The 22,600-nt window shown below is 38.3% G+C and overlaps 1 protein-coding gene across 1 annotated transcript in view; it reads left to right on the top strand.

Moving 5' to 3' along the window:
* Positions 1-22,600, top strand: part of CSMD1 (CUB and Sushi multiple domains 1) — a 2,063,616-nt gene that overhangs the window by 958,587 nt on the left and 1,082,429 nt on the right. The window contains exon 5 of the mRNA XM_024251429.3: positions 21,614-21,821. Coding sequence (XP_024107197.3) covers positions 21,614-21,821 — 208 coding nt within the window. The remainder of the gene's footprint in view (positions 1-21,613; positions 21,822-22,600) is intronic.

The following is a 22,600-nucleotide window of genomic DNA, read 5'->3' as shown; positions in this document are numbered from 1 at the left end:
TCAAGATAAAGATTATTGGGGAGGGAATGGGGATAGGTAAAGGGATATTCCAACAAAACATAGAGAAAAAAATAATAGTCACTTGGAAGAAGTTTCCCAGGTATGCATCAAAAGATAAAAGGGATGGGGAGAGAGAGTTTAAAAAGAGCAGCTACACGTGATAAGTCATTTGAGGGGATCAGGATAAGACTTAGCATGAGGATGATCCCAGGTGCACCTGCTCAGAAGGAGCTGATAACTGCTGGAGCATCCACACTATTGAAGATGATGCTGGGGATGTAGGGGATTCAACTGCCACACGCGTAACCAACAAAAGCCAGCTCCTTAGTATTTAGAGCAGTGCTGTCCACTCAACATGTAACACAATCCATAATGTGAGCCACAGATGGAATTAAAAATCCCCAGATGCTACACGGAAAATGTGAAATGAAACAGGTGAAATAAACTTTAATAATGGATTTTGTCAACCTGATACATCCAAAGGATTATAATTTTAATGCAGAGTCAATGTAAACTATAACTGAAGTATTCTGCTTTTTAAAAGATGCTAGTTTCAAAATCTGCTGCGTATTTTAGTTATGCCATTTTGCATGCTGACTAGCCACATTTCAAGTGCTCATGAGCCACATACACTTGAGGCTACTGTACTGAGCCTCAACTTTAAACTTGTTTTATCCTCTATCCTCATTATTGCTAATGCTTGTAGAGCTCTGATGCTGTCAGTGGGTTTTATTCTCACTTATGTTGTAGGGTTTAATAAATAGATACAGTTTAAAGACTGATAAGGCAATGGGTGTGAGATACAAAAGTCCACATCACAATGTGATGGAAATTCTTCCCTTTAACTTTCAGCAGTTGCTGAAGCATATCTGAGCTGAATAGGACCAGAGAGCAGAGTCCATTTTAAAATTAGTTTAGGCAAAAGATAAGAGTGAGCTAACTCTTGATTAATCTAAAAAGGTTTCTCAAAAGAAATCTCATTTCAGACTTTATCTCAAGGTTGGAAGTAATGACATTGGGTCTAATGAATGAAGATTACAGAAGACTTTGAGGAACACGTGGATTCGCTGGTGGAGTAAAATGAAAACAGCTTTGTTATCTGTCCTGGAATAAGTAAGAAAAAAATAAAGAAGAACGATTCTAGGGACCTAGCAGTTATGATCTCTAACCATAAGAGAATTGGAGGCCTTTCTCAGACTTCTCCATCTTGATTATGTATTCTTCTTATCTGAGATGTTCACCCATCCAGAAAGCAGTAGAAGTGAGATCTGGACCGAGGCAGCCTGAACCTAGCGGTCACATAACCAATCCCTATCCTACAATATCAATAGAGCATAGAAAAAGTAAGTATTTTGAACAGATGTCATGCTCAGTGTCAGTATAAGGATTAAATGAAATGCAACATCTTGCAGTGTTGAGCACAGAAAGAAGGGGATTAAAGTGCTTGTCGTGGTGAAACAGCTTGTTCAGCAGCTCTGCAGTGGTCACCTGGGGCAAATCCCAGTGCTGTCAATTGGACACTGTGTGTCTTTGGTCAATTTATTTAATCTCTCTGGCCTCAAGAATTTTATCTGTATAAAAGTGCCTACTTGAGAAATCTGTTGTAAAGATTAAACGCCATAACCCAGGTAAAATGGTTAGCAAAGAGCCTGACACATAGAAAAACTAAAAATATCGGCTACTATAATTACTCTCTCTATCTCCTCTCCCTTTCACTCTTAAGCACAATTTTAGATTTTAGAACTAAGTGCCCAGAGCGAAATGGCAAACAGTTTGAAAGGAAATTCATGTAAACTACAGGATCTCAATATTGGCAGGTCTTAAATAAAAGGTTTTTTTTTTTTTTTTAATGAATTGCTGCTATTCTTTAGAATAAGAAACTAGCAGACTGACTTGAGGAGAGAAATGGTTTGGGGCTCAGGCAAAAGGAAAAGAGTGCCTAGTGAAAGAAAGGCCTGTGTGGCAGTGGGTCACTTTATTTTACACACCACCACTTGGACAGAAATAGTGGGAAAACTACATCTACAACAGGCGTATTCATACCCACATGCATGTAAAAAACTGACAGAGCAGGAGCACCATTATCTCGGACAAACTGCCACTTTAAGTTCCAGCTCCCTTTCTAACCTCATGCATTTCAAGGAAATCACTTGTCTTCTAACAACAAGCAGGCAGCAAGAGCAGACCGTAAAACACAGATAAGACAGCTCCGGAACAGAGGGAATGGGGAATGTCTCTTGGGTAACCACCAAACTTCACATTCATGCAATGGGCCTCAGTAAAACAGTGGGACCTAATAAGCACATTCTCTTCCCTTTAGGCGCATGAATATAGGGAAGCTAAAAGCAGACTTGGTAGTATGCCTGCAGCTTCATGGAGATGTATGGGAACAGACACAAAACTCTCCCTCCCAGATAAGCAAGACAGACAGAGACACACAAACATTCCAAGCCTGTGATAAGCTCTCTCGCCCTGAATCCTTAAACACTCTTACTCTGTAAGAGAGAGTGCCTCTGACCTAACTCAGCCAGAAGCCCCTCTCAGGTTTATTCTCCAAAATAAACCTGTCTTGGACTGTTGAGCTGCTTTTTGTGTTTCTTTCCTTTTTCTTTAATTCTTACAATACCATGGTGTAGTACAAAAATCTGTAGCTAGCAGTAGTCCAAATGTAGATAATTTCTAGCAAATGGAGTAGCATCTGTCTCAAAGTGATAGAGATTTCATCTTAGTCACTATAATTGTAGATTTTAAGAAAGAAGTGTGATAATCAGAGTTAAACACAAAGCGATCACAAAATGTCAGACAATGTTTACATGCCTTACGTATGTTCTTGTTATTAATTTTCATGGCAAGTCTAGAAGTTATATATTATCACCATTCCTCTGGTTTAGATGAGAAGACTCCGTCACAGAGGAATTCAGTGACGTCACTAAGGTCCCGCCCTGTATATGGGGAAGGCAGAATCTGACCCTGGACACTTTGGCTACAGAGTCTGTGCCACGGCCCTTGTCACATGCTGTCCATTCCCTTCTAACTCAAGAGAAAAATATTTCTAAAAGAACCTAACTTAAAATTGAGAAACAAATATTAGAACTCGAATTAAACAAGTGTTTTCTTCTTGAGAAACATGTGCTTGAACCCTGAGGAGTCTGAGTGGGGCAGGGGGTACTGGTTGGCTCTGCTTTTCTCTTCAAAGCAGGTAACTGGCTTGTCCCAGAGAGAGGGAAGCTGCTGGGCTTCGGCTGCCTCCCCTTCCTCCACCTGCTCCTTGTGCAAATCAGGTACAGCTGTGTTGATAGACCTGCAGCTACTCACAGACTGCAAACTGGGAGAGGACAGGAATCGAGGCAGGAAGGCACCAAGAGAGAAATGTGATGGCAGCTCCTCAGCATTATTTGTGGATGAAAATGAATACGCATTTCATTTAAGCCAGGCCTTGACAAAAATGGCAAAAGACTGTAATCCCAAAAGACAGACTCTCAAACACCATAATCCCAAATGTTGAAATCACAAAAAATCAGAATCCTCAAAATATAATTCTGGAAAAATATTTTTAAATTATGTAAAAGATATGTATTTATTTTTTATAAAGGGTTTACTTGAAAAAAGACATAAAAACACACAAAACACTTTATAAGATACTTTATGCAGTACAATAGGCTATAATAACCAACTTATTTTTGCAAGCATACATGCCCACACTAGTGACAGTTGCACGGATATAACAGTTATGAGTGGACAAACTATACTCATGAAGCAATTAATCAAAATGCAAAATGTATAAATGCATGTCACTATAGTTGCCAATTGTGTGCAACTGTCTTTATGATTGGAGTCATCAGAAATACCATGATGAGCAGCCTAAGTCCTTTGATCAGTTGAAAACCATGACGGATCACCACCAGATAAAGAGTCACCCAAACAGCTGAGATCTCGAGAAATTTTATCTTTTCCAAATGCGGATGTACAAAGAGGACATCTCTTCATTTATTTAGGAAGTTTCAACATTTGTACCATGCACGCACAGTGCTGAGGCACAAAGTCAGTGCTGTGACCGTGCAATTTTTGGAGTCAAATTTGAAAAAAAATTCTTAATTAGAACTCTCTAATATTTTCTACACAACTTAGAATTAGAAACGAGGTGGCAGCTGGGCACGGTGGCTCACGCCTGTAATTCCAGCGCTTTGGGAGACCGAGGTGGACGGATCATCAGAGGTTGGGAGTTTGAGACCAGCCTGACCAACACGGAGAAACCCCGTCTCTACTAAAAATACAAAATTAGCTGGGAATGGTGGTGCATGCTTGTAATCATAGATACTCAGGAAGGCTGAGGCAGGAGAGTCACTTGAACCCGGGAGGCGGAGGTTGTGGTGAGCCAAGATTGCACCATTGCACTGCAGCCTGGGCAACAAGCGCAAAACTTGGTCCCCCCACACCTAAAAAGAAAGAAATGACGTGGCGTTTGATATTAGAAATGATGAAAAGGTGAATTGCATAGCCTTGAATTGTGAAAAAATAGTGCTGACAGTTTAAAATAGTAGAAAAAACTTTAAAAAAAGAAAAGAAATCTAGAAGGAAGCTTCAACATACACAAAAATGTATTGCAGGGGTAGATGTGGACAATTGCGTGGAGATCGTCCATCAAGGCTGGCTGAAGGCCGCAGTCACTAAGTACATTCTGAAGTCTTGCCTCTGGATGAATATCTGCTTTTGTTCTTTTAGGACGTGGCTCTTCCTTCTGAAAGTCTTCTATGATTTCTGTTATTGTGATTTCAGGGTTTTAGACATTAGGGATTTTGACTTTAAGGAGTTTCATCTTTTGAGATTTCAACAATTGGGATTATGGCATTTGGGACTGTGTTTTTCAGGATTGTGAACCATACCCAACCAAAATTGCTGTTCTTGGTCTTTGATAGACATGACTTCCAACAACCTCATGGATGTCAAATAAAACAACAACAAAAAAACCCAACTCTACACATAAACTTAGATCAAGAGAGCCCTTAATCCAAAAGGGTGGTTTGGCTGTAGGGTCTTCCTAACATGTTACTTAAAGGCTAAATCTATTTTGCTGAAGCTCTTGTTCTACAGAGTAAGACAAAACTGTAGAAGACAAAGCAAAAAGTCATCTATTTACCCACGTAATTTTCCTCTTCTGGGGAAATGCTTTTTAGGATTGAGGACTGAGTGAATCTTCATCTTTTCTCCTCTTTCCTTCTCATAGCCCCAGATCCTTCACTAAAACCTTGGACCTTATTGTCCTCCAGGAAGCTTGCACTCTTGGGCAGAGGCCTGAGACCTGGAGAAGGCTCAGAGACAGGCTCAGTGCAGCTGCAGGGTCCTGCATCTTCTCTGCCCCTGGCTCGATCATCTCGGGAAGCCAATTGAGGCAAGAGGAAATTGCAAAATGTCTGAGAGTCAGTTGGTCAGTAGTTTATTATTCCCCATTTATTTTCTATTTCCATCCACTGGAATCTTTTTAGGTACCCATGAATTACTCAAGCAGGAAAGCAAAGGGAATGGAGAGATCACATGACTAAATATTTTACTTAGACTAATCCTCTCTGGCAAGTGTTACGTTATCAACTTTTCATGCTTTTATGCAATCCTATCTAAAATGTTTTATACGAACTTTTATATGACCCCATCCCAAAATTTCATGGTAAATATTAATGGGTCGATTTTCCAGATATGGAATCAAATTCTCTGAGAGCTTAGATGTCATGTCCAAGGCTGAAAGACAGTGGCTGGTAAGACCAGCTCTGACTTGGTGCTTTTCTACATTTCCCTCCAACTGCGACCTTCTTTGAGGCAGTTGAAGAGACATTTTGTTGTTTGTTACCATTTGTTTGTTTCTGTTTTGCTTGGAAGCATGAGCTGTAAACCATAGAAAACAGCAGCATATGAACCATTATTGGAAACTTACGCCACTTGCTTGGTGAATGAAGTTTCACCCTTGTTTTTGTCTAAACACATACATTTAAGATAAGTATTCACCTAAACATGTCAAAACACATTGTCAGTATTTTGCAACAGTTTTAGATAAAATGGGATGTAGCAGCTGTCTTGAGTTTTTTTTTTTTTTTAAGATTCAAACTGATTTTTATCTATTTTGAGACAGTTGTATTTCTTGGAGAATGAATGATAGTCATTGGGCCAAGATCCCACTAAATAAAGTAGCAGTAGCACTGATACGTTTAATAAAACATGCTAAATAATGTAGGCCCATTGTTTCTTTTAGAGCTATCTGAAGCTGTGGTTTTCTTTAATTGTTAAGCCTTACATAATGTGACTGGAAATGGCAATATGTCACTTGCCAATTCTATATGAACTGTCAGTCAAGGTTTTTTAATCATAGACATTCTGCTACTAGAGATGAAAAGGCAAGAAAACGAGGAAAGACATAACCAGAGGGGAGGAGAAGGAAGAGAAGTCATGCTTTTTATGGGTGCCTATAAATTCTGTGATATTTAAAACACAGCTGTGTTTTTATCAATTATGTTACAGCAGTAACATTGTAAAATGAATCTTATATGATCTGTCACATCAGGACAAGAAATACAAAGTAAGATTGAATGGGACAGTTTTTATATAAGAAACTTAGCTTTAAATCTTTTTAGTGATTTTAGACAATTTGGTTTTAAGCACTTTTCTTGCATACTTTGCAATAAACAACTCCAGTGTAAATCTTAGTAGCAAAATGAAAACTATTCAAAAAAATCAGTCTTAGAGTATAGTAAACCTGGTCTACGTGGTTTGCATCTTTGCTGTGCTACATTTTCTGCCAAGCACATTATTCACATTATCTCATCCCATACAATCTTGTAACAGGATTAAAAAATAATCACAAGTGGCTCTGCCCATTATTTTCAGCTTTGTGGGTTACTTTGTAGTATTTCTAAAATTATTTTATTCCATGCAGGTACCATGTTAGGTTACAGAGCTGTAAAGATGAATGTGTCTAGTGCCAGAATGAATCCATGCCCAGGTAATTGCCTTCTTCGTGATGGGCAGTAATGTGAAGTGTTTACCAGCGAGGACTTTGTCATTCTAGCTCCAGCCTCATCACCAGCTGGCACAGCTCAGACAAGCTATTTTCTTGCAAAGACTCAGGCTCTGAATCTGTTAAGTTGGGCTAATATTACTTTTAATCTCAAAGGACTGATAAAGATTAGATGAGATGATCCAGGTGCTCAATACCAATAACGGCTATTAGGAACACATCGTAGTCCTTGAAGAGTAAGAATGGAAGGGGAACAGAGATCAAAAGAAGCCAACTCAATGTCTAAAAAGCTTCTTAGAGGCTGAAGTCACAGAACAGAGAACATTTATATTCTCCTTGAGAAGATTAGTGTTAAATCGTACACATTTCTATGTGCATTGACATGATTTGATTCTCAATATTTTACAAATTATTTTCTCTCTCTAATTGAATGTAATGAATGTTTCCCATGTTCACTTTGACACACAATGCCATAATTAGTGTCTCTGTACATATAGCACTGTGTTTGTTGCTTCTGTTAGATTTTTTTCCTAAGGAAAGATTTCTAGGAATGTTGTTTATGCTTTGCAAACCTGATGAATGAATTTCTAATGTTATGGCAGTTCACCGCAATTAATATACGTTTTGATACTTGCATTTCTTTTTAATCTGCTGAGTTTGAGGGCATTGAAATGATGCTCAAAAGTTGTTTTTATTGCCTTTGATTTCCAATAGACATAAATATTTCTCCATATGTCCTTTCAGTATTTGCGTCTGTTAATTCTTTCTTCCAAGGAACGTTTACTGAAGACCTGCAAAGTATTACATACACTTATCAATCAGGGCTAGTAAACATTTTTTGTCAAAGGCCAGATAGCAAATATTTTGTTTTCACGTCATATGATCTCTGTTTCGGATACTCTAGTCTGTTACTGTAGAGCAAACACCCCATAGACACCACCCAAACAAATAGACTGGCTGTGTTTCAGTAAAACCTAATGTATAAAACCAGATACTGGACTGAATGTAACCCACAAGCTATAGTTTGCCAACATTAGTTCTAGCTGCTGGGGCTACAATATGAACAAAACAAGAAAGAATTCCAATCTTTGCAGAAATATCATTTTAATGGGTGGAGATAGACAACATAAATAAGCAAATGAGAAGCAACAGATAAACTTTGCTGTCCTGTTGAAATAAGTGTTTGGAAATGTTATCATTAAGAAGCTGACATGTAATTAAGAGCTATGGTGACCATCTGCCTGGTCACTGCCTGGACAGGACTGTCCTGGTCTTATCACCTAAGGTCCCATGTCCTGGAAACCCCCCTGATAGTAGAAAACCGGAGTATTTGGACCTCTAATGAAGGGGACAGAGTAAGCCCTGCGAGAATATCAGAAACGTGGTTCTGACAGAGGAATCAACCAGGTGTTTGGCCTGGTTTGGCGTACGGTGAGTGAATGAAGAATAGAGCAACGGGAGTGTGGCCTGAGCAGATGGGATAATTGGAGGGTTGTAGGAGAGACAGTCAGAGGATATGAGAGGGGAAAGGTCCTGGAGGATCCCAGAGGACAGGAGTGGGCCCTGTAGATCTGCCTTCAGACTTTAATCTCTATGCTGAGCAGTGTGGGAGAACAATGGGGGAATTCGAGAAGAGAAACGGCATCGTGTGATACAGCGTTTATGAGGATTACTCTGGCTACTTATGAGAAAAGAACATATGCTAAGAAGGGAAAAAATAAGAAAACCTATTAGAAAATTATTGCAAAATGAAGATGAGAGGTGGTGTTACTTGAGAGAGGACAGCAGCAGAGGAGATTGCAAGACACATTTGGACTCAGAATGCCATTTAAAGAAGGTGCTGATGGAATTTCCCTACACAGTGGTTGTGGCACATGAGAGACATAGAAGAGTCATGGATGGCACCCTGCATCTTCTCGTGCAACACTGGAAGAATGGAGTTACCATTTATTGAGATGGAGAAGACTGTGAGATTGCAGATTTGAAAATGGAGAGTTTGGAACAACCATTTGAGGGTTAGTAAGTCTGGATTGCTATTTAGACATCATATGGAGTTTAATTAGGGAGTTGGATACGTAAAGCTGGAATTCAGGAGAGATTCATGGAACTGATTGACACTCTGAAAACCGTCGACATACAGATGACATAGTCACTGAGGCCTACTGAGGGGAGGAAGGAGGTGGTGAAGGTTGAATAACTACCTACCAGGTGCTGTGATCACTACCTGGGTGTAGGGATCATGCATACACCAAACCTCGAAACACAAGATTTATGCAAGTAACAAACCTGTATGTGTACCCCTGAAACAAAAATAAAAGTTAAGAATAAAAAATAAAAATAAATCCACACAACTCAAACTGGATGAGATCAACAAGACAAGGAATGAATGTATTTAGGAAGAGAAGAGGTGAAGAGACTGAATCTTGGACACCGTACCAAGGACTGGAAGATGAAATGAAACTGGCATGATGCCTCCGAAGAACTGGCCAGTAAGATTAGAGAAAGCCTGAAGAGTAGTATCTAAAGAGACGAGTGAGTAAAATGGCATAAAATCATATACAGTCAGCCCTCCTTACTGGTGGGTTCTGCATCCACAGTTTAAACCAACTGTGGATGAAAAATATATATATTTTAAATCTAGAAAATGTTTCATTGTGGCTATGTCTACAATGTAACTAGGCACAAGATGGCTGCATCTGTACAGACCATGTACTGACTTTTTTTTTTCCTTGTCATTATTACCTAAACAATACAGTATAACAACCATTTCTGTGACATTTATATTTGGTATTATAAATAATCGAGAGATGATTTAAAGTATATGGGAAGATGTGTATAAGTTATATGCAAATACAATTCCATTTTATATAAGGGACTTGAGCATTGTGGATCCTGGAACCAATTCCCAGTGGATACCAAAGGATGACTGTGCACATATTATTCCAGTGTAATTTTTATTTGGTTTTAATATTATACTACACTTGTATAAGATGTAACCACTGGCAGAAAATGAGAAAAAAGTATGCTGATAACTCCGTACTATTTTGCACATTCTTGTGACTATCTGATTATTTCAAAGTGTAAAAATTTAGAAAGTATAGGAATGAAAAGAATTCAAGGATGAGGAAATGGATGAATGTTAAATGTCATTGAGATCTTGAGTGAGATGAATTCTAGGAACTGACTCTTGGATTTCTGGCCGTGGCCGACATGTGGGCCTTCTGCAGGAAACCCAGGAGGGTGAAACTCTGACTCAAGTGGGTTCAAGAGAGGATGGAACAAGGTTAAAGACTGCGAATGTGGACATCTTTGAGACATGTTGCAGTGAAAGGAATTTCAGAAAGTAAGGCTAGAGGGGAATGTGGAGTCTGGAAGCAGATATGGAATCAAAAGAGAAGTGTACAACATTTTTTTTTTTAATGGGGACAATTGGAGCATGGTTATACGCAGGGAGCAATGCTCCACTAAAAACACAAATAGTCGTTTTGAAAGAGAAAAAACTGGTAAAGTTTTGACTTAAAAACTTGATCAGAGATGAAAGGTAGAGTAGAAACTGGTGTACCCACTAGGTAGAAATATTTGCAGGAAAGATATTTTATAAGTAGGCATCAAAACTGAAGGTGATAGATTACAAAATTTCTCTTTCATTGCTTCTACTTTCTTTGTGAAATGGAAACCAAAGTCATCAAGTGGCAGTGAGGATTTGGCAAGAGATGCTGGCAGCTTTAGAAGGAAGAAGGCATGAAACAGTCATCCCCCAAAAAGGAAGCAGTGAACAGATGCAGAAAGTGAAGGGGGATTGCTGGGCATCATTATGGGCCAATGTAGGATTACGGCCATACATGTAAAGTTAGACCTTTCAGTATGTTTTTGGTTTTGGAATTCCTCCAGCTGCTTTTACATGCATGGATATAAAAGTGGACTTGGCCTAGACTGGAACCAAAGGTGTTTTACTTTCATGATGGCAGAGTTACGGTAAATGCAAAGTAGTGCATTAGGCCAAGAGCCCTAAGGATGTTAAGACAAGAGATGAGGACATGATGGGGACAAGGAAAAGAAAGTGAAGAGGAGACAGGGTCACGGAATTCCAGGTCCCATGTGTCAAACAGTTATTAGAGTTTAGGTGGTTGAGTAAGTGACGTGGTATGGAGAGTTGGGGTCTGAGAATGGAACATTCAGAACTGCAGCTGTGGAAACTGATCCCTTACTGGCAGGGAGAAGATGGAGGGTGATGATGGGAATGGTGACAGCGTGGCTGAGGTAGAGTTGCGCTGTTGGAAGAGAGGGGAGAATTAACCAAAGAGGTTATGTTATGCCCAGGATTACCTGTGTTGACATTGAAATGAGCAAGAATTTGGGCAAAGGTAGAGATGAAGAGGCTGACAGTGGGCCAGAAGTTTAAATCTTCATGGAACAGTGGAGTTCAAGTAGGGGTTTGTAGATGACTGCAAGACAGAGGGTGCCAGATTCTCATGGCAAGAGACTCAAAGCTGGGCACATGAGGGAGGAAAGAACATGAGTCGCCTAGAAGTAGCCATGAGATGCATGTGGGTGGGCATGGTCTGCCAGCAGGACCGGTGGACGTGGACTATGGATGTAAAACATTGGCTACTGAGATGACTTCAGAGAAGACATCCAGGTTTCCATCAGAGGAAGAAGGGAAGGAAAATATGTCAGAAGTAGTTGAAATGTAGGAAATTTTGCTTATAATTGACTTTCAGTTTTTGAGGAAGTAGTAGGAGACATTCAGAAGCATAGGAAGAATGATGATTAGGGGGTCAGAAAATAAGATGTGTAGATCTTTAAGAGGATGAGAGTTAGAGGGATAAAGTGTGACCCAGGAGACCAGGGCTTTTTGCAGGGACTGTTGTAAAGGAAGACAAAGCATGTACAAGAGTAGCCTCTTAATGGCCTTAGGCATGAAGTAAGTGGGGTTGACTCTGTGAGAACAGGAGGGAGGGGGATGGAGCGGGAATGGTCCATGTCTCTGGGTTCCCTTCATTCTGGCCCCTGGAGGAGTGAGCACCTGTGGAGGTAGCCACATCCTGACCACCAACTCTTTGTGGCCCTTCCTTCCTAAATAATATCTCCTAGTATTACAAACTATTATATTATATATGTGAGTGTATTTCTTATTTCTTTCCTGGATATGTCCCCATACAATTATAAAAATTGAGTTGGAATTATACATCCACTTGTATACCCTGCATTTTTAAATTTAACATCGTGGCTTAGAAATTCACTGAAGGAATATTATAAATGCTTGGCAAACACATTTGATGATCCTATGGTTTGAATGTATCATAGCTTATTTAATGATTTATCTGCTATTGAATATTTAGATTATTTCAATTTTTCTTTCTGATAAGCATGGCAGTTTGCTTCTAAGTAATGTTCTATTCTATTTTAAATTATGTCCGTAAGATAGATTTCTAGCAACTTTTATACCTACAAAAGGGGCATAAAAATTTTAGAGTTGAGAAATAAACTTTTTTAAAAATTCTGAAATTCCTCGGGAGGAAATAGAAATCAGTTCGTTCTGATTTGCACTTACATTTAGAATTATTCTCCCCATTTACAGAAATAAGTAGATTCAAATGCGTCTTTCCTTAAATGCCTTATTTTCTTCTTGGATTAACTCAATGGCATTCAACAATCTTTTAGCTGTACCACCTTTTCTTCAAATGCATACTTTTATGATAACTCAATAAAGGAAACAGATTTTTAAAAATTATTACTCAGGTGGAAATTCGGTATGGGCACCAAACCTACCCACTGACTATTTTGCTGATTGTAAACAGTAACTCTTTGACGTGGAAATCATAGGAGCGCAATTTAGAAAATACTGAATCAGACTGGGCGCAGTGGCTCACGCCTGTAATCCCAGCACTTTGGGAGGCCGAGGCGGGTGGATCAGGAGGTCAGGAGATCGAGACCATCCTGGCTAACACAGTGAAACCCCGTCTCTACCAAAAATACAAAAAATTAGCTGGGAGTAGTGGCGGGCGCCTGTAGTCCCAGCTACTCGGGAGTCTGAGGCAGGAGAATCACTTGAACCCAGGAGGCGGAGTTTGCAGTGAGCCGAGATCATGCCACTGCACTCCAGCCTGGGCAACAGAGTGAGACTCCATCTCAAAAAAAAAAAAAAAAAATACGAAATGTCCTGGATTCTCTCAGTGACAAAAGAAATATGAATGGTGATATAAGCCATAATAATTAGTGGTGAGTTACTTCTGGTTCCAGTCTGGACTTCATTTTATAGAAATCAGATATTCTGACATTGCCATCTGCATGTGCAGATTAAAAGGAAAAGGACATAAACTAGTGCTATTCCCTCCTTGCTTTACCTATGGATTTGACAAGGGGAAGGATCAATTCTAAATAAAACTAATATCCCAAGAATATTGACTTTACTTATTTATTTATTTATTTTGAGGCAAGGCCTCACTCTGTCGCTCAGGCCAAGTGCAGTGGTGCGATCTCGGCTCACTGCAATCTCTGCCTCCCAGGTTCAAGCGATTCTCCGGCCTCAGCCTCCCAAGTAGCTGGAATTAGAGGAGGCATGGACCACCACACCCAGCTATTTTTTGTATTTTTAGTAGAGACAAGGTTTCACCATGTTGGCCAGGCTGGCCTTGAACTGCTGACCTCAGGTGATCCATCCATCTCAGCCTCCCAAATGCTTTTCATTTTTTGTTTATTCCAGAGTCATGATCCTGTTGGTGAATGAACTTACTCCTCCACACAAACTCAGTATATTTCTGTCCCGGAATTCTCAGCAACTGCACGAGAATGCACCCAAAAATGTCATGGGGAATTTGCAGTACATAAATCGTCTGTGGTTGATATGTGAATATCAAGTCTCCTCTGGGCCACGGTGCTTTCTGTTCCATCTGTTGGGAATGCTCTTCCTCTAGCTCATTCCTTGAATAGTTCCTTTTTTCCCCATCTGGCCTAAATATTGTATTTTCAGAAAACCCTTCTCTGCTTATTCTAGTAGAGAATTAGTTTTCATATGTATTGAATGAATAAATTAATTAACATAAATGCATGGTTCTGCAAAGTCAAGTTCTAAGCCAATTCCCAGTGATTTTGGCAGCAGGCCCCTGTTCATGGGGACCAGGGAATTAAAAGACAGTGCTTATGCTAGCAGTCCTGGGTCTATTAATGCGAAGTGCAAATGAGATTTTGACACTATTTATTCTGATGTTAATGTTTGCTTGTATACAATAACTCACTTCCAAATATTTAGCTGAAACAAATCAAATGAGGGAGTCTTGAAAGTTCTTCTGTTGTTTGAAGTGGGAAGAAAGCACCAAATGTAGTATCCATGGGAGACACCCTATGTTCTCTCAATTGAGAGTAGATTTATGACTGCAAACCTTATGATCCCATGTGGAATGTCCTTACACAATAAAAGACAATTCAGAAAATAATCAAAGAATGAGCCAATTCGTTGAGAAAGGCACGTGTCTCGCCACATGATTTGAAGCTGGAGATAATTCAGTGTTCATGCCAGCCACCATGTGAGACAGTGGCCCTGTAAAGCACTTTGTCTGTGCCTAACTAGTTGCAGAGGGAGTGACCACCCGGCCACATGTCTCTATTCAAGGAGTCAGACCTGCCCCTACACTACGTTTTCTGCAATTACAATGAATGTCTATACGTTTGAAACTTTTTTTATTATTTTATTTTATTTTCTATTTTATTGGGGTGTAGATGGTATTTGGTTACATAAGTAAGTTCTTTAGTGGTGATTTGTAAGATGTTGGTGCACCCACCACCTGAGCAGTATACTCTGTACCATATATGTCGTCTTTTATCCCCTTTCCTCCCCTCCCACTCTTCCCCCCAAATCTCCAAAGTCCATTATATCATTCCTATGCCTTTGCATCCTCATAGCCTGGCTCCCACTTATAAGTGAGAACATAGGATGTTCGGTTTTCCTTTCCTGAGTACTTCACTTAGAATAGTAGTCACCAGGGAGGCTGAGGCTGGCGGATCATGAGGTCAGGAGATTGACACCATCATGGCTAACACGGTGAAACCCCATCTCTACTAAAAATACAAAAAAATTAGCCGGGCGTGGTGGCGGGCGCCTGTAGTCCCAGCTACTCGGGAGGCTGAGGCAGGAGAATGGCGGGAACCCAGGAGGCGGAGCTTGCAGTGAGCCGAGATCGCGCCACTACACTCCAGCCTGGGCGACAGAGTTAAACTCCATCTCAAAAAGCAAAACAAAACAAAAGAATAAAGAATAATAGTCACCAATCTCATCCAGGTCAACTTTGTAACCTAACCGGCTGAATATTTTTAAGAAAGTATTTAATACACAAATTTATTGAAATCTAAAATATATTGTAGAATAGTAAAATGAAGGAAAGAAGGAAAATCCCAAATAAATGTGTTTTGTTTGTAATAGCAAATTATATGTTGCTATAAATACTACTTCATTTTTATGTTTTCATTGTTACTAAATATAACACAAAAATCCAGATATATAATAGATAAATTAGGCCATTTTTTTTTTTTTACCATAAAATGGCCTTTCCTTTAAAAAAAAAGATTCATGGCAGAATTTATTTTAAAAGAAAAACAACAGCATCTCTAATATATTTTAAATATATGGTTTGTGGATATACTCTCTCAGAAACACAAAGTTCTACATCTACTATGATTAAGAATTCACAAATTTCATTCATTATTCATGAATGTTTTGGGGATGTTTTCTAGATGTTAAAGTATTTCTTGACAAAACATTGAAGGAGTTTTTAAATCCCTCATAACAGTTATATTACTATAATACCACAATTACATTAAAATGTTTATATTTCTTGGTCTTTATACTTAAGTTGAAATATACATACGTATACACCTTAATGTAGATAAATTTGTTCTGCTTTTTCACAGAGCAGACATTATACCCTTTTTTCTGTTTTACAATAGAGTATGCTGATTAATTTTAATTTTAGTTGATCATATATTTTCTGAGTCTCTGAATGTTTCCCAGTTGATGGATTTTTGTTTTGTTTTGTTTTCTAAAAATTGAAAAACATTTCTCTTTTGGTAGCTGTGAAATAGGAACAAAAACAGACATTTTATCACACATTTTGGATGTGATTAAACAAAATAGTTCACATAATTACCTTGCTATAGAATATCAGACACCTAAAATATACTCAATAGACATCAGACCCTAAATTGGATAACTTGCCAGGGAATATGAGCCCCCTCAGCGTCACTGGCCTGTGTTGGTAAATTGCCTGAAGCACTATGTTAATGCATGTTGATATTAGGAACATACAACTATATCAGTTTTAGTCTTGGTATTTATATATTTTCAAAATTTATCTTTTTAATGTATATTAGATGGTATTTCAATGTTGTTTTAATTTGAATGCCTATCATAATAAGGAAGGTTGAAACGTCACCTGTGTTTGTTTTTAATTTTATTCTGGCATTCACTCTTATTTGAATTGCCATTTAAAATCTTTTTTCCCATGTATCTGTTTGTATCTTGTTATTTATTTATTTATTTATTTTTTGAGACGGAGTCTCGCTCTGTTGCCCGGCTGGAGTGCAGTAGGGCAATCTCGGCTCACTGCAAGCTCCACCTCCTGGGTTCACACCATTCTCCTGCCTCAGCCTCCCGAGTAGCTGGGATTACAAGTGCCCGTCACCACACCCTGCTACTTTTATGTGTTTTTAGTAGAGAGGGGGTTTCACCATGTTAGCCAGGATGGTCTCGATCTCCTGACCTCATGATCCACCTGCCTTGGGCTCCCAAAGTGCTGGGACTACAGGCATGAGCCACCGCGTCCAGCCCGTATCTTGTTTTTTAAAATACAAATCAAGTAAGTATAAATAATATCCCCCTGCTGTGTTGTTGCAAATTTTTTTTATTGTGTTGCTTTTGTTTGTATACATTTATTTTGAAAAAATTAAACAGGTAGATTGGTTTACTTATAAAGTTATTTTTGCTTCAGTAACATTCACAATTTCTGTTTAGTTAAGATAATGCTTAATTTGAGACCGTATATTATATTTTAATGTGACAAGTTACCCATTATTTAATACATTCAAACATTTTGATTTGTGTAACAGGTATTTTGTATGAGGGAATTTTAAGTTGATATTTTAAAAATTTCTATTCAGTTCTTCCAATATACTTTGTTAAATAATGTCTCTTCACTCATCATTTATGATGTACATTTAATCATATTGGGTCCTTGTAACACTCCACACTGTAGGGATAGTGGTTCCCATTTCTGTCAGCAAAGCCTTTATCCTTTAGTGATATGTTGGAGCAATTTAATATCTTTAGTAGCCAAAGTGGAAGATAAGTTTACAAGTAAATATTACATCAAAAATTAAGTAATTAATTTTTCTCAGTCGAAATGGGCTTTGAAAACTTTCCTCTGTGGCATTATTTATAAAATTGATCATCATGTAGAGCTGCATAGATCTAAAAGGAAACAAATTGATTTATTTTTAAAAATGTTTTGCTCACCAAAGATAGTAGTTATGTAGCCCTTCTTCAAATGCTATTATGTTTAAAATGTTGCTGTTTAGAAAGTAAAATCCCTTACAAAAATAGTGGAGAAATTAAGAGTTAAAAAGTTTTGTTAGAGAAATACTTACAGCACTATAGCAGGTGCTTTCAAACACAAACACACATATACACACAAACACACGCACACACATGCACACACACACTCACTCACAAGCACCAACACTAATTTTGCCTCATTCTGTACTAAAGATTTTCTGTGATTTAAGCATTTTATCCAATGAGTAGCTTGAAGTTTTTTTGTCTGTCTTATATATATATAATATTCAATTTATCAATCAGATTATCTTAATAATATTCTATATTTTATGTGGAGTGCTATACAAAGAATTCTAATACATCTTGCATATATTATTCTGGCGTGATTCTAACTGTAACTCATTCCGGAATATCCAATGGACATTAACATATCTACTGAAGAAATGCAATAGTGATAAGGTTTGGGAATTTTTTTTTTCTCTCTGCTACCTTAATTGTTTTTTTCTTCATTTTATTTGACTTTTCTATTTTGCCTTCTTTATGTCATCTACTCCTTTCCCAACAAAGTTACCCTTAAATTTCACCACCTGTCTGCTGCAGTCCATGCTCTGGTCTTACCTGGATTCAGTGAGCATAGTACTCATGCTGGCCGAATGAAGTATGGGTCTCCATGATCCACTCATTCATCAAGGGAAATTCTAGGAAAATGTAGATAGTAAGTGTCTAAGATCTTAGACTCAGGGGACCCAAATATTAGACAGGGACATAACATTGCAGTTTATCCAGCTCAACCATTGGCATTTTAAATAGAAGGAAACTGCATGGCAGTGAGGTATGCTTATTTGATCAGGGCTGGTACTCAGGGGTGGGCACCAGCACAGTTCCATCAGCTGTTAAAATAAAAAAGAACACTCTTTACCAGTTAACACATATCCACTACCCGAGCCCTACAAACTCCCTAGACACCTCCTGCAGGTCATCGAACCTTCCAGCAGTGGAGAAACCAGGGGGCTAATGGCTGCAGCGTGGGGGCCCAGGACTCTGTCCTGGAGCTATGGCTGGTGTCCCTGTTTATGTTGGCTGCCTGTAAACACTCCTGTCAGATAGGTTTAAATTCACCTCTGGTCAAGGTTATCGAGATGTTTTCCCAGAAGAATCGGTTAAGCTTCTTATTCTATACACTTGTATTCTATGTTTATTCTATACCATGCACATAAATACAACCATTTCAAAGCTTTTTAAATAATAGACAGTGATTCAGCTCATTGGTTGCCATGACAAAAATTCAATCATTTGATGTCAGTTTTTTTTCCTTTTTTTATTTTCCCCTCTGAAACATTGAAAGGGGGGATTGCTTGCCAACAAGGTGAATTATGAAGAATGTATGCAGTTTCAGCAGTTGGATTTCAAGTAATATATGTCATTAATCTTTCAACTACATCATTTTGGTAACTTGGACTTTGATAATTTTCTTTTAATTCCACACATCTATGATATTTTATCTTTTTATGTGATAAAAGTATTAGAACTCTTTTCTTTTGCATCTGTTTTTACATTGAGATGACTTAACTTTTGTAGTATATAATGAATTCACAGAAAAGAATAAAATCTAAATATTAAATAAAATTATATATTTACACGTGAAAAATAATTTTTACTCTGGAAATATTTATGTGTGTGATATGTTTATATAGTTATTTAATCAATAATAAAAGTAAATATCTGTCTCTAGTGATCTTGTTTACCTCATCCCTTTATGAAGGGGATATTTATATTTGGGTTTAAAGAAAAACAACGTAGAGTATGTGTCACTTTTAGTTGTTGACCTGATTCACCATTATCCCAATCCAAGAGGCTTAGAGCTGAATTCTGCACAATGTCTGAATCTCAATAGTAGCCACTATATTTTTCCTCATGGCTGGAATATGTACTTCCTCTTATTTTTATATGGTACTGATTTTTATCTCTATTTTCAAAAATCCAATTTTGACATGGAAATGTATATGTATGATCACATTCCCAGTAGCTGTTCCCAATAATGTAATAAAAACTGTGGCGAGCTGGGCAGTTGTGGAGCTGGTTCTCAGTTGAGCAGGGATGTGTTGTGCTTGCACAGTGGTGCCCACAGAGGGCAGGAGGCAGGAGACACATTTGGCAGTGGGCACAGGAACTATTTTTTCAGTTTTCAAATTGCAGTATATACACAGTTATTTTTATTTGTGTTCAGGTTTTACACTTTTAAAAGGAAACAATACTGTGATAGCATAATTTTTATAATCCCTACACTTAATAATTATTAATTTTAAAATACATTTGGGATCTCAAAAATGAGTTTCCTGAGATGTCCTACAAAACATGGGCAGCCCTTTCCACAATGTCATGTGCTTTGGATGGGCATCACAGACTCACCAACTGTTAAAACATGAGAACACCCATGCCTCACGTAGGCTTGATTTCATTGATACTTGAAGGTAGCAATTTTCCTCCAAGTGTACCTCTCAAAGACGTCCACTCTGAAGCTGCCATTAGCATTAGTTGACATAAACAGCATAACAATGCCTAGTGTGTAGACCAGCTTGGCATCCTGTCGGAAGAATGGAAAATGCAATACTCCAAACTCTGGGAACAAAAACCATGTGCTGTCAACCACCCCTATGCTCCTGGCATTCTTCCGAGTAAACTGAAGGCAGCTAATTTGAAGGGACCTGTATCACCCTCTTACTGTTGCCGACAAGATGGGTTCTATTTTGACATTTTTGTGAGGCTTAGATCCTGCCAAAATAAAACGAACATCGCTGAAAGATGAAAGAAATATTGGAACTTGCAACTTGCGAAGAGTTAATAAAAGGAGGTCAATTCCTCTCACTTTGCTTTAATTTTGGTGGAGAGAGGGTGGGTAGGGTCGAAGACATGCACTTTGTAAGAGCTCAGGTTGGTCACACAACCTCTGCTTACAGCAAACTCCCCCCATCTTGGTAACAGGCTGACTTTTACATATCATCCACACTGCAGTATCAGAATTAATGACTGTTAAATATACATTGTGGATAGGAAGTATTTGAGGAAAGAAAGAAAAAGAAGAAAGAAAAGGAAGAAAGAACGGAGGGAAGGAAGAAATTTTAAAAAACATGCTTTAAAACGTGTTGTTTTAAAATACTTCTCTCTCATATATGTAGTTTATAACATAGCTATATATAGTATATAAACTATCATATAGTTTATATGTTATTTATATATAATCATATAGTTTGTATGTTATTTATATATAAGCTATCATATAGTTTATATGTTATATATATGTAACCTATATATAGTTTAATATACACATAATATTTTGTAATAGGTAATATAAATGTAACAAAGAAGCTTTTTTACTCTATAGCAAACTTTCCAAGATCTGTTTCCTTTCTAACCAATAATTTTTTAAATGTTAGTTTGTATTTTAAATGCACTTTTATCTTTACTGGCCTTTCACTTATCACTTTTCTAAGATATTCCATTTTAAGTTTCATGCAATTATTTTCTACTCAGAACCTTTTCATGGGGTGATGTGCCTCTGTTATGTTACTCAATAGCTGTCTGAAATTCAAGACCCAAAGTAATCCCAAATTTATAGAAAAGAAATGTAGGGCAACCATTTCTTTTAAGAGCACAGTATTCTCAAAGCCAGGTATCCATGAACAAACGCCCACATGTTTTTAAGTCTCAAAATGTTGCTTACATAGTGTCATCTTCCAGGATTCAGAGAAAATCTCTGAAAATCTTGTTAGGCTGCCTGTCAATGTCAGGTACATGGCAACTACACTTTCCATGTTTTAGAAAAGCCACCGTTTCCAGCTTTCCCACAATGGCCATTCAATTAATAATACAGTTTAAATGTTAGACTCTTGTAAGCCTTTTCATAGAACTCATTAACATACCAAAAGATTCTTTTTCAGATTGAGTGTCTCAATTTTGGGTTCAGAAAATATTTGTCGCTGATCAAGAGTGACACTTGGTGGACACACTCGTGTATGAAAACCATCCTGAAACGTGATGCTTTCTTTCTGCTTCTACCCCTGCAGCTGAGGGAGCCTGCGGAGGAACCTTACGCGGGACCAGCAGCTCCATCTCCAGCCCACACTTCCCTTCAGAGTATGAGAACAACGCGGACTGCACCTGGACCATTCTGGCTGAGCCCGGGGACACCATTGCGCTGGTCTTCACTGACTTTCAGCTAGAAGAAGGATACGATTTCTTAGAGATCAGTGGCACGGAAGCTCCATCCATATGGTAAGTCCCGGGAAGAGATGCCACAAAGGATACAGGTGTGTTTTCCCCATTTTTCCCCATTTTTCCCCCAACGAGCTTCAAGAATTGCTTGTCTCTGGACGTTCATGGGCAAGCATGAGTGTTCCTTTTTTGCCTTGCTCTTTTGGCTCTGAAAAAGTTACCTTTACTGTGACCAGTTTCAAAGTTTCTAAGATGTCTTTGTGCTGGTGTTTGGAGCTTGGGAAGTTATCTGTGTGCTTGAACTTACAGTGCTCTCATTTTTGGACTCTTTTAAAGCAACTAAGTAAGATGAGTTAGTTTTGGATTTGGTCTGGAGCTGTTTCACTGTGAACAGAGATTTTTAGATTGTGTATTTTCTTTTATCTCATGTTACCGAGCATTGACAGACTGCTGCAGATACATGATTGCGCATTCCTTTTTCTTCGTGAAGACTGTGTACCACATTCTGTAGCCACCTGTGGGGAAGTGACTGTGGCTACAAGATCCTCAAAGGCAAAATAACTTAACACACATCCTAGTCCAATATATGTATAAAATTAACCACAGGATGGTCAGTTCTCTGGTGTGTACCCTAGTAGAGACAAAGGAAAACAAGATCTAATGAAGTACCGCCTATTTAGGTGTGATGGTCGTGATTGCAAGAACAGTTTTTTTGGTCCATAAGTGCAATTTGAGAGACTTAAAAGCATAGCATAGATGTTTAAAGCCTTAATTTCTATTTTGAATTAAGTCATTTGTTGCATGTTAAATTGTGTTGTTGTTTTTGTTATTTTAAATCT

Source organism: Pongo abelii, chromosome 7 (assembly GCF_028885655.2).
Source record: "Pongo abelii isolate AG06213 chromosome 7, NHGRI_mPonAbe1-v2.0_pri, whole genome shotgun sequence".
In the NCBI taxonomy this organism is placed as follows: Eukaryota; Metazoa; Chordata; class Mammalia; order Primates; family Hominidae; genus Pongo; species Pongo abelii.
Note: the sequence above shows the minus strand (reverse complement) of the source record. Positions and strands in the feature narration are given on the sequence as shown.